General features: G+C 44.4%; 1 protein-coding gene across 2 annotated transcripts in view; it reads right to left on the reverse strand.

The window, feature by feature from the left end:
- Positions 1 to 12993, reverse strand: part of SNX24 (sorting nexin 24) — a 161891-nt gene extending 148898 nt beyond the window's left edge. The window contains exon 1 of one of the 2 annotated variants that reach the window (XM_059175744.1): positions 12866 to 12993. In XM_059175744.1, the coding sequence (XP_059031727.1) occupies positions 12866 to 12925 (60 nt within the window). In that variant the 5' untranslated portion in view covers positions 12926 to 12993. The remainder of the gene's footprint in view (positions 1 to 12865) is intronic. The other variant, XM_059175745.1, reaches the window with a different exon arrangement.
- Between the last annotated feature and the right edge of the window lie 401 nt (positions 12994 to 13394).

A 13394-nucleotide genomic window follows, 5' to 3' on the forward strand; every position in this document is an offset into this window, starting at 1 on the left:
CACCATTCTGTGAAGTGATTAGCCAGCTCCCTGGGAGCAGGTGGATTACACTGGACCACTTCCGTTGTGGAAGGGACAGTGTTTTGTTCTTACTAGAATAGACACGTACTCTGGATAGAGATTTGCTTTCCCTGCATGCTACACCCCTACAACTACCATTCATCGACTTACGGAATGCCTTCCCACTGCCACGGTATTCCACACAGCACTGATTCTGATCAAGCGTCTCACTTCACGGTAAATGAAATGATGCAGTGGATCCACAAAAATGGATTCACTGGTCTCACCAAGCTCCCCACCATCCTCCAGCACCTAGATTGACAGAACAGTGGAACGGCCTTCTGTAGACTCAGGTACATGACCCTCTGGAGGGCAACATGATGCTGTGTCCCCATACCCAGACTTCATAGGCCAAATAATCAAGGGGTGGAAATGGGAGTGATATCATTCACTGTTACCCCTAGTGGCCCACCGGCCCAATTTTTTGCTTCCAGTCTCTGTGACTTGATGCTCTGCTGGTCTAGAGGTCTTCGTTCCAAAAGGATGAACACTTCCACCAGGAGACACAGCAGGAATTTCAGTGAACTCAAAGTCAAGACTGTCAACTGGCCACTTTCAGCTCCTTGTGTCTCTGAATCCACACAGCTAGAAAGAGAATGAGTGTGCTGGCTGGTGTGATGGATCCTGCCTAGCAAGGGTAAAGTGGACTGCGAAAGCACAGAGGGAGCAAGGAAGATTGTCTACACCACAGAAGAGCCCTGACGGTGTCTCTTAGTGTAAGATGCCCTGTGATTAAAGTCAACAGAAAGCTCCCACAACCCAATTCAAAGATTCTAATGGCTCGAGTCACCCTACATGGCAAAGATCCACAACCAGGGAAGTACTTGCTGAAGGCAAAGGGAATACAAGTAAGTAGTAAAAGAAGGAAGTTATAAATACCAGCCTTGACCATGTGACGAGTTACAGGAGTGAGGACTGTAATTGTGCCAAGTATTCCCTTACTTTGTCTCTCGTATGTTTATGTGCATCTCTATTAACATATTCATGGTTTTTTAAAAAGATTTTATTTATTTATTTGACACAGAGAGAGAGAGATCACAAGCAGGCAGAGAGGCAAGCAGAAGAGAGGGGAGAAGCAGGCTCCCCGCTGAGCAGAGAGCCTGATGCGGGGCTCAATCCCAGGACCCCGAGACCATGACCCAAGCCAAAGGCAGAGGCTTAACCCACTGAGCCACCCAGGCACATATATATATACATATACATATTATATACATATACATATATATGTATATGTATATATAGGTATATATACATATACATATCTTTTTCTTTCTTCTCTTATCACCTTATCATGTAACATAAGAGGTAATGCCTTTATATCATAGAATTTAAGCACTGTTAATGTTTATATCATAGTATTGAAGTTGTAGGCTATCAATGAAATATTCTTCCCTTTCACAAACTGGCTAACTTTCATTCATCCTTCCAGAGCAAGCTTCCTTGTGAGCCAGCCTGAAGCCCACAATACCAATACAGTGACTGTATTGGTCCTATCCTATGGGATAGGTAAGCCCATAAGCCCATAAGACTTAATCACACGAATGAACGCTTGCTTTACCTGCCTTAGCACAGTGGGGATATTCAGTCAGCAGAAAAAAAAAAATAGGAAGTTTCAAAATTTACAAAATACTTTAAGACTCTTAAAGATCAGGAAGTGATGTTGTTCCATGAATGGCACTTCGTGTGTCCAAGGTCCCCAAGACTATTCTCTGGTTCAGTTGTTTCCTTTCAGAAAGTGATCGATTTTCTGTTTCTAGAACCGCTGCTCTTCTTCTCTTCGATCTCCTGTTGGATCTGTAGGTGCTCGGAATGGTTTGATAACTATCTAGCTGATCTCCTGCTCCCTGATGTCATCTCAGCCTCCTGCTCCTCCGCCCTCTTGACTCCTCCTCTCCGTCATTTGCCTTTTTAAGAAAAATCAACAAGAGGATACTCGAGTATTTCAAATACTCACCTACCCACTACCTACTTCCAAAAAAAAAAAAAAAAAAGGAGGAGAAGAAGAAGAAGGAGGAGGAGGAGGGAAGAGAAGAAAAGAAAAAAGCAAAGCAATGCAACACAACTACAAGGGACACTAGCATGTTTCAAAAATGTGGAAGCTAGTCCTCAGAACTCAGCTAGCAAATTACAATGGATCTACAAGGAGACACCACTGCTCCCCTCATCAGATCGGCACAAACCGAAAGGCCTGACAACACGCTCAGTTGGCAAGCTTGTGAGGAAATACACACTCTCATAAACTGCTATGGGAATACAAAGTAGCACAATCCCACAGGAAGGGATCTGACAATATCTGGCAAAATTAAGTATGTATGCATGTACCTTTTGATCCAGTAAGCCACGGCTAAGAATCTATTCTAAAGATACCCTGACAAAAATGCAAGAACCAGACACACAAGGCTAGTGACTGCAGACAGCAATGCAAAAGAATTAAGCTATAGGAAAGGAGTCTGCATCTTGTTATAGGCCCCTGGGAGTGAACAACAGGATGCACTGTAAAGTAAAAATAATCTGAAAAAAACAAACAAACAAAAAAACCCACAAAACAGGTGGAAGAAAATGTTTTCATATACTACTGTTTAATTTTAGACTACTGTTTAATCCAAGGGCACAAATGTACCATATTTGTTTCTTTTTGTTTTAAGTTTTCATTTAAATAAACTCTACATGCAACATGGGGAGGGGTTCAAACTCACAACCCCAAGATCAAGATTGCACGCTCCTCTGACTGAACAGGTAGGTGCACCGTGTTTCTATTTTTTTAATGGAAAGATAAACCACAACTTTTTTTTTCTTTTTTTTTTTTTAAGATTTTATATATTTATTTGACAGACAGAGATCACAAGTAGGCAGAGAAGCAGGCGGAGAGAGAGAGGAGGAAGCAGGCTCTCCGAGGGTCAGAGAGCCCGATGTGGGGCTCAATCCCAGGACCCTGGGATCATGACCTGAGCTGAAGGCAGAGGCTTAAACCACTGAGCCACCCAGGCACCCCCACAACTTTTTTTTTTTAATGGCCATCAAGGGAAGAAAACAGAATGAAGGGAATATAAAAAGCAGCTAGATTTCAGCAAATAAACCTAACGCAGTATATACTTTACACAATATAAAACAAAATCAACTTCTAGAAAAATCCCTAAGTACACAAAAGAAAATGACCCTGGGTAGCTCTTTGGAGTTATAAGCAGGGAAGAACCAAACCAAGTGATTTTGAAAGTCATTTGACTGGCCACTTCTAGAGGGATGGATCAAAGAACAAAAGAACTTCTTAAAAAAATGTTTAATCTGTATTCAGTAATCGTGGTGTTAATGGTAGTACTGGTTATAATGGAAACACACTGATAGGTATGATGGGAGATAAGTAAACCGCTAACCATACGATGTTCCACCAATCTCAGCATCTAAAGTCTTGAGATTTTCAAGGCAGGAGAAAGACAGAGCTGAAGATAAAAGACAAGACAAAAATTCCTGCTGTCCTCAACATAACCGTGTATTTGGTCTGAAGAGAAACATTCCTCCACGGTGAGAACGGAAAAGATCTCAAAACCTTCACAAGTACCTTGTCTATAGATCATAGTCTCTCTCATTTCCCACTAAAAGCAACCAGGGATCTTTAGAGAAAAACCCAATTCCAGATCTGGGGTGGGAAAGGTAAAAGATGTATCTTGTGATGCCAGGAAGCAAGGAGTTACCAAAGACCACTAAGGCTATGTCAAGGACACAGCACCCAACTTGAAAACGCCAAATACGAAAATGGCCAAAGAAGAACAGAAAGTATCCAAGAATAATAAATACAAGGGACCCAACTACATCAAATATGCTAATAGCCACAGATCCCTAGCAATACTGATTTTTTAAAAAGATTTTAATTTATTTATTCGACAGAGAGAGAGAGAGAGATCACAAGCAGGCAGAGACAGAAGGGAAGCAGACTCCCCACCGAGCAGAGAGCCGATACGGCACTCGATCCCAGGACCCTGAGACCATGACCTGAGCCAAAGGCAGAGGCTTAACCCACTGAGCCACCCATGCACCCCAATACTGATTTTTTTAAAAGAGCCTCTGTGATAATCTTTATCTTTGGAGACAGCCAACTCATTGTTTTGAAAAGTAAATAACCAAAGAAAGAATCAGGCCCTTCTCCTGCTTTTCCTATTAAAAACCTCACAGTAACTAATTTATGAGGCCAAGTTGCTTTGTATACATGTATCCAAGCCAATAAATGAAGAAAGAATGACAAAATTAAACTATCAATACTTAGCAACCACTAAGGAATGAAAAAAATCTAGGCAGTGTTCTTCAATGATTGCTGGCACCGCAAATCAAACCTGAAAATGATCAAATCTCTACCTTTATACAAGATAAGGAACTGAAAAAAGTATTAAAAATGACATAGGGAGGGATGCCTGGGTGGTTCAGTCGGTCTCCATTGGGACCTGTGACCTGAGCCAAAATCAGGAGTCAGATGCTCAAATGACTGAGCCACCCAGGTGCCCCAAGAGCTCATCATTTTAAAAGCTGAGTAAAGGGGTCAGTCTCTCCACTTCTCCATATGTTGACATTTTTCATAACAAAACACATACTTTCAAAAGGGAAGGAGAGCAAGAAAACAGAAAATTGAAACAGAAAAGACACATATGAAGCAAAATAACAGAAAACTCCATTAAAAATCTGAGTATGTGGGGGCACCTGGGTGACTAAGTCGGTGAAGCCTCTGCGTTCAGCTTGGGTCATGATCTCAGGGTCCTGGGATAGAGCCCCATGTTGGGCTCCTGGCTTGGTGGGGAGTCTGCTTATCCCTCTCCCTCTGCCCCTCCATCCCACTCATGATCTCTCTCTCTCAAATAAATAAAATCTATTCAAAAATTATTTTTAAAAATCTGAACGTACACCTGGAAAGCCATCTTAAGAATTCAAGGTATGAGCCTGATGGTCCCTGTGTTTTGGAGGGATGCTGGGGGATGGAAGAGATGGCAGGAGGTGAGAAGCAGGTGTCTTGGTGCTCTCTGTAATATATACCACTCACTTACATAAATATAGTAGCCTTCAGCATCCTGAAGGAAAAAGAAACACACACAAGTAGTAAATAACGCTACAAAACTAAATCTGAACTGAAAGTTGTTATAAGAGTACCAGTTGATTCCATGTGAATTACTTCTGAAATACTTCAAAGTATTTGCAAAGAATTTATTTTATACAGCATGAATATTTCTCCTGGACTTTCGTTTACACTACTGACTTAAAAAGCTTAAAAAAGGGGGCACCTGGGTGGCTCAGTAGGTTAAAGCTTCTGTCTTCGGGCTCAGGTCATGATCTCAGGACCCTGGGATCAAGCCCCACATTAGGCTCTCTGCTCAGTGGGCAGCCTGCTTCCTCCTCCCTCTCTCTCTCTGTCTCTCTGTCTACTTGTGATCTGTCCGTCAAATAAATAAATAATCTTAAAAAAAAAAAAAGAACTTGAAGGCAGTCCTTATTCAAAATAATAAGAATAAATCACCAGGCACCTGGGTGGCTCAGTGGTTAAGTATCTGCCTTCAGCTCAGGTCATGATCTCAGGGTCCTGGGAGAGAACCCCGCTCTGGGCTCCCTGCTCAGCAGGAAGCCTGCTTCTCCCTCTCCCACTTCCCCCAGCATGTTTCCCCTCTCTTGCTGTGTCTCTGTCAAATAAATAAATAAAATCTTAAAAAAAAAATCACAAACCTCTTTCCTAGCACTTTGCAAGAATTATGTCATTTAATGGCCCAGCCACTCTACAAGGTAGGTACTAGTATTCTCCTTTTTCACAGTTGAGAGGGGAAAAAAAACCATAGGAGATTGGGTGGCTTGTCCAAAGTCAGACTTCAAGCTAAATGTTGGAGGCAAAATTTGAATGCAGACAGCATGAATCTATAGCCTGAGCTTCTGCCCTTAGACTATGCCAGCCTCTGTCATAAATGGGTATAACAGTCTAAGGGGCTTTTGTCAAATGGCAAAAGTTACACATAAAGTATCTAAAATAGACAAATTCTGATTTGATCTGTATGGCTTTATTTCTAATGCCATTCCTGCCTCATTTTTGAGACACTGTGCTGTGATTTGGACTATTAACTTAGTTTCACATCAGGACAGACAAAACTAAATGCAACACAATATCCTGGATTGGACATTAGTGGAATCCAAATAAAGTCTGGAGCTTAGTAATGCACCAATGCTAGTTTCCTTGTTTTGACATTACCATGGTAATATATGATGTTAAAACAACAAGGGAAACTGGCTGGGGGCTATACAGGAATTCTCAGTTACTAACTTTGTAAATTTTCTGCAAATCTAAAATTACATTAAAAGTTTATTTTAAAAAACATAAATTTCAAAGTACAAACTACTAAAAAAAAGATTACAATGTATTTCTTGCTCAGTGAAAACAAACTTACATCTGTCTCTAAATTTCTAAGCAAGGAACTTGCAAAATTCAATTCCCTGGTACCTATTTTGATTCTTAAGTGAAGGTAGCATTCTATTGGCTAATGTTCAAGAATATTTTCACACTTCGGGAGCCTGGGTGGCTGGGTGGGCTAAGCCTGGGACTCGGTTTTGGCTCAGGTCCTAATCTCATGAGGCCTGAGAGGGAGCCTCTGGTGGGGGTCTGAGCTCAGTGGGGAGTCTGCTTGAGATTCTCTCCCTCTGTCCCTCCCCCTACTTGCAGGGGGCCACAGCCCCCACGCATGCATTTTCTCATCCCCTCTCCCTTAAATAAATGAATTCCCTCTCTCTTAAATAAATGAATTAAGAAGTATTTTAAGAATATTTCCACACTTGTGGGGCTCCTGGGTAGCTCAGCTGGTTAAGCGACTGCCTTCAACTCAGGTCATGATCCCAGAGTCCTAGGATCGAGTCCCACATCAGGCTCCCAGCTCCATGGGGAGTCTGCTTCTCCCTCTGACCTCCCCTCTCATGCTCTCTCACTCTGTCTCTTTCTCAAATTAATAAATCAAAATTTAAAAATATATATATTTCCACACTTGTATTTCCTGTCCTTAAGGGTAAGGAACATACCCTACGCGTGCTTGATTTCATTATGCGACACACGTTTAATGTTTGCTTATGCTGTCAGTTTACTGTGAGTAAGCCCTGGGGCAGCTATGTCCTTGTCACACAAAGGCCTCCTTCATCATAGATGCTTATAATGGATGACTTGAAGACATCGTGGCGGACATTGTGGTCTCACTGTCGTGCCTGCAGGGTTAGGTGGCAGGAAGAGGCTGACCTCACTCCCGGCTCCAGAAAGGCCCATTATTTTAACTCCATCTAATTAATGTGTCCTTGCCACGGTGATTGGTTCAGACGCCCCAGCCTCAGCCAATCAGGACAGAGAATTCCCCTGGCAACAGGATTGGTTGAAAAACCCATTGGGGACAACAAGATACGAAAGGGCATGGATTTGTTCAGAGCTTCTGGGTAAAAACAGGGCCAGTACTCTGAAGAAATGCCCTCTCTTCCTCTGCTAGCTGTAGCACACACATACACAAATTTTTTCTCTGCAACTTGCTCCAGATGGGAGCACTCTGAGGATGAAAGCAAAGAGGAGGGCTCCTCATGGGTAGAGAAGTGCCCTTACTCAACCTCTCATTCTCACAAATACAAAATGGCACTAAAAATACCTCCTGCAGATCACTGTTAATTCCAAGGAAATGTCGACATTGTGGTCACGCTAAGAACAACAAAAACAAGTGAGACTTAGGATGGTCTGAAGGCATGGCTAATTTTGTGACAAGACTGACATTTTGGTTATTTATTTTTTAAAAGTCTGTGCCTGTCAGGTATTCAAAGTGAAAGCTACAGTGAAATTATGTCCTGGGTTTGTTTCAAAATATTCCAGAATTTTTTTTTAAAGATTTTATTTATTTATTTGACAGACAGAGATCACAAGTAGGCAGAGAAGCGGGCAGAGAGAGGAAGGGAAGCAGGCTCCCCGCTGAGCAGAGAGCAGGACACTATGGAGCTTGATCCCAAGACTCTGGGATCATGGTCTGAGCTGAAGGCAGAGGCTTTTGCCCATTGAGCTACCCAGGTGCCCCAAAATAGTCCTAAAAAGTGGAAGAATAAGGGGTGATAAATGAAGTAACAATTTAAAAGACTGAAGATAAGGAATTGGTAAATGGTTCCTTGTATTGTCCTATTTTTGAATTTTAATCCATAAAATATTAAAGCAATGATCCCTGCATATGTCTCAGCATTATGATCATGTAAATATGAAGCTGCCCTACATAGTGAAAAGCATGATACATCAAGTAAATCAAAGAGACCGGAATATAAAAAAAGATATATTTGTATAACCATAACAGAGTCACAGACAGTTAAAACGAACTTGAAACACCATCTAATCCAATGCCTTGATTTTTACAGCTATAAAATAGTGAAATCTAATACATTCAAACTTTTCTGTTGCAACCTAGGGAGTAATTCTATTTTTGTTCTTTCCCAAAAACGTATCTAAAAATTGAAAATACTAGCCTATATTCACACCCCAGACCTGCTTACTCTCACATCCAACGGACTGTTCTCCATCGTCACCTTACAAGACCACTCAGCAACATCCAGCCCTTTCCTTCCTGTAAAGTATCTACCATTCTGTCTTCCCACTTTTCACCCCTGCCCGTCCTTCATCCATTGTCCTTCTCTCCTCTCCCTCAGCACACGGTGCTGAGAATTCTTTGCTCAGGCAAATTGTGGGATTTTACCTTAAGTCCATCATCTTTCTTCACTCTATATTCTCCTCCTAGGAATAGCATTAACTGCTACGCTTTTCTCATCCTTTGTGCTGAATGACCCTCTAGAGCCATATTCCTAGCCCAGACCTCTATCCTGAGCTTCAAAATCAAACAGCCTCACCAATCACGAAAAACACAACAGGTCCCCACATGAAATCTCCCCCTTGCTTCAGCTCTGAGTAGGCCAACGGCACTCGCGCCCAGGGGAGTCACATTCCTGCCTCACGTCTGGTCACCAGATCCTGGAGATTCTTGTCATCTTCCTTTCACAGTGGCCTTAGTTCCGCCTCACACCTTCTCTCTCCTTCTGCTACCATCCCTTAAATGATTAAAACTCCAGGGTCATCTTTCTAAATGCAAAGCTCATCATGTAACTTTCTTCCTCAAACCCAGTGTCTGCGGCTGAAGTCCATACATACTCCTTTCCAGCTCTTCAGGCTGGAGAGTGGATCTCTCTCCACCTTCCTCTGTCAAGTGCCTGCACAATCCTTTCTGCTACCGGAAACTCCAGTCTGCTCCCTGACCCCTTTCTACCCACCGAGCTGCTTCATGCTTCATAATCACCGCTCTTTGGGTTTCCTTCTCCTATTAGAAGACTCATGCATTCATTATTTATTCATCACACAAGTGCTGAATTCTTACTGTGGGATAGACCCTGGCGCTGGAATACAGCAGTAGAAACTGGCACTGTGCTAGTCTCAAGGAGTTTAGAGCCTAGCTGGGAAACAGACAGTTAACATCCAAGCTATGGGGACAGAGGGCAGGTAGAGAATAACCTTCCCACAAAGTACATCTGAGTTCATGTGAATTTGGGTAGCAGATCCTTTCCTGATTCTTTATATTAAGATGATTTAGAAGGGTTCCCCCCTCACCTTTCTTTCTTTTTCTTTTTTAGTTCGGATGAATCTGGGAGTTTAAAATGCCTTTCCCCTGAGATGAGATTTTGTGTTACACTTCCTCCTTCTAGAATTCACAGTGCCAGCAAAAACCTAGCCAGATTTCAAAAGTCAGCATTCCTAAGCAACCCCCAACCCCACACCACACATGACCTCAAGGCAGTGCAGAAGAGCCCTCTTCCTCCTCAAGATTGCCAGATAACACCAGGGCACCCTAGCGCGTCCCTACCTTGCCCCTGCTGGCTGAGAATTCTAAGGACAGGAGCAACATCCCTTTACCTTTCAATTCCACACCTGACATCCCACAAGCCCACAGTCAATGTTTAAGGGTTCAAAAGGCAAAAATTCACTCTTTAAAGGTAAATTACCTTGTACATTGGGCATAACTTTGTATAAACTTCTTGAGTAACAACTGAGCATTACCCATGAAAACTTTAAAAGGCCCAGAAGTACCAACTCTAGTTAAGGCTCTACAAAAATCCTAGCCGTAGCCATAAAAAAAAAAAAAAAAAAAAAGCCATGTATAGGGATGTCTCATTTCAACATCTCTGACACAGTTGCTAAAAATTAGAAGCAAGTGTTAGTGGCCAGCAACAAGAGATCTGGGTAAACAAATGATGGCATGTTCCTTAGGAGGAGGATCCCCTTGCTAGTAGCTAGGAGACAGACCTATCCATATCGGTACAGAAAGATATTCATGCTGCAGGATGACAGTTATAGTCAAATCTTACAATTTATTCTAAGAAAGAAACCCATATGTTTTCATGGCATAAAAAGTCTCTAAGAATGCAACCCCATGTTTTATGTTTTGAGGGCATGGGACTAGAAGCAAGGAAGAACCACACTTCTTTACTATAATCCTCCAATCACTGAATTTGCTCTAATGCAATACTCCTTACATATTCTTAAATACACATAATCACCTTAGAAAAAAGATGCTTTTTACTCTGAAGTATACATTATTTCACCAGTTTCTTGTACAGAAAACTGAGATTATATTTGTAAATTCTAAGGGTTTTTTAAAAAGATGAAATGTTATTCACCGCTAAATTCCTAGGACCTAGAATACAGACACCAAGCAGGTACTCAGTTAATATTTACTAAATGAATAAAAACTGCTGTGCAATTATAACAAACTATAGTAATGATCCCTGAAGGAAATGATCCCCAAAAGTATAGTCTTATTCTGTGCAATGATAAAACAGCTGCTCAAAGGGAACAAGGTATCCAACAGCTGTTTCATTGAGGCACATAGGGAAAAAAATCACTTGCAGAGGTATCTCAACAATGTGGTTATCAATCTAAATGAGTTAGGATTTTTTTTAAAAAGTAAGCTTTTACAAAGCACACAAACTTTCATCATATAAGCAATCTCCAGACTACCACGGTTGCCAAGAAAAGGGCTCCTTCCAAATCAATTTAAGTCACAAGCCAGCACACGCCTGGTCGTAATACGAGTAATCAAAAGATACTGGAAAACAGTGTGGGAAAACACAGATCCTGTAAGAAAAGAATAACCAGTAATGGCCAAAAAGCCTTAATTCCCATCTACTTCAAAGTCCTTATTTGCGGAGGTAAGTAACTTTTAGTTTGGACTACTGAGACCACCTTCATCTAAACACATCAAAAGACTAAACAAGCAGGCTGTAATCTTCAGATCCTAAATAATGCCCCAAAGACAGCAGGCCTTCCTAGGCTGCTGATGCTGACAGCGGAGGGGAGGGGTGGGGCTGACACACCTGGATTAATGAAAGACGAGCAAGGTTTCAAGGCTTTAAGGAAAAGGCCTCGCACAGGTTCAAATTTAAGTTAAATTCCCCCCCTTTTTAAAGAAGATGCAGAATGTTTAACCAACTATTAATTCATCGGGAAGAGATATTTATATAAAGCTTATATAAATAATGGCCAAACAGAGCTCAGCTGCCCGCCCCTCCCACTGCCCCCGTCTCCAACCCAAAGGAAGGCATTCAGTACTTCTCTTAGGACACTTGAACACTTGAACCCAGAGGTCTACTTAATCCTAAAAATCCACATACTCCCTGGATTTTCTTTTTTTTTCAATCACCACTCCTAATTCTAAAAACTCCCTTGAGAGGGAGATTTAATTCTCCCTATAAAAACACGGAAGGTTCCAAACAGGCTGTCACCAAAACCCACAAATAGTTAGGGAAAAGAAAGGTTAAAATACTCTGCCAAATTAATAGAACTGCTGTTTAGCAAGTGAGTGAGTTCGAAATGAACATTCCATCAGTCCTTTCAGTCTGCCCTCTGCAATCTTCTCCTCCTACCTGGTCTTTAACAACTGGAAACAGATTCTTCCGAGGTCGCGCCCGGGTGAGGCACGTCTCCCTCTGGCAATAACCGTCTAGATGAAGGTGTCTTAAGTTCACTGGGAAACCAACCACCTACAGTTTACTTGCTAACTCGCGCAAAGGTCCCAGGCCCTGGTCTTCACCATCCCGACCCTCTCTTCCACTCTGGAGATCTGGGCCCTGTTCCTAATTCTCAGGGATCCCGCTTAGGTATGGAACAGGTGCGCAATAAGCAGCTGATTATGTCCTTTCATGGCCTACCAGAACTAGGAAACAACAACAACAACAACAACAACAAAACTTTGGAAGCCATCTCAAAGCAACGCATGTGTTCACTCTGGCTAATAAAGGGCTGCAAATGATGATTTTTTTTTTTTTTTTTTTTTTTTTTTTTTTTTTTGGATTAGCATGTTTTCCATCTGAATGAATCCCACAGAACTTGGAAGCCAACATCTATGCGCGGCGCGGCCACTCCTGCCTGGGCAGCGGGGGCAGCTGGGCCAGACGCGGACGCAGCCCACCCCGGGCTGCAGAGGGCGGGCGGCGGAGAGAACGGCGAGCGTCGCGAGCCGGAGCTTGAGTCCCGCCGCTGCTGCCCCGAGGCCGGGAGGGGGAAGGGAGCGAACCGGCGGAGCCCCGGGCGCCCGCGGCCGCCGAGCTCGGGCGAGGGGCAGATGGGGGTGGGGGCGTCTCCCTGACAACCGCGCCGGGGCGCAGCCCAGCCTCAGGCCCCGCGGAAGGGAGGGCAGCCAGGGGACACCCCGCGCAGGGCCGGCGGCGGCCGGGGACACCTCCGCGCTCAGCAGCCGCGGTCCCGCCTCGGGGGCCCTGTCCGGCCGCGGCTCGCGCCTACCGTGTATCCCCGCTCCAGGTCGCTCTCCTCGTAGCGAAAGGACGGGATGTAGACCTCCATGGCCGCTCCAGCCGGCCGGCGGAGGGCGAGCGGGGGCGGGCTCGCGGCCGCAGCTCCGCCCCCGGCCGAGCGCCCCGCCTCCCTGCCCTGCGCCCCCGGGACCCAGACGCTGCGCCGCGCGGACCGGAGGCGCCGCCGCCGCCCCCGCCGTGCGCCGCTCTCCCTGGGGGCTCGGGGCGAGTGCCGGGGGCGCGACGGCGGAGGGCGCGGGGCTGGGGACCCCTGGGTCGCGGCCCACAGGGTGGCGGAGCGGAGCTGGGCCCGGAGGAGGCGGGGCCTGAAAACCTGTGAGTCTGCAGAAAAGGGGTGTGCGCGCCTCCGCGCCAGTCGCCGGGGGCCCGGCCGCACCCGGGCGCTCCGTGGCCTTCGGGCGCCGGCGGGCGCTGCGTTTGCATTTCGCCAGACGCTACCCTGAGCGATGTGCAGGACGGCGGGGAGCTGAAAAGCATGGAGCGCCTTCTCTTCTCGA

The sequence above is a fragment of the Mustela lutreola genome, chromosome 5 (assembly GCF_030435805.1).
Source record: "Mustela lutreola isolate mMusLut2 chromosome 5, mMusLut2.pri, whole genome shotgun sequence".
Classification (NCBI taxonomy): Eukaryota; Metazoa; Chordata; class Mammalia; order Carnivora; family Mustelidae; genus Mustela; species Mustela lutreola.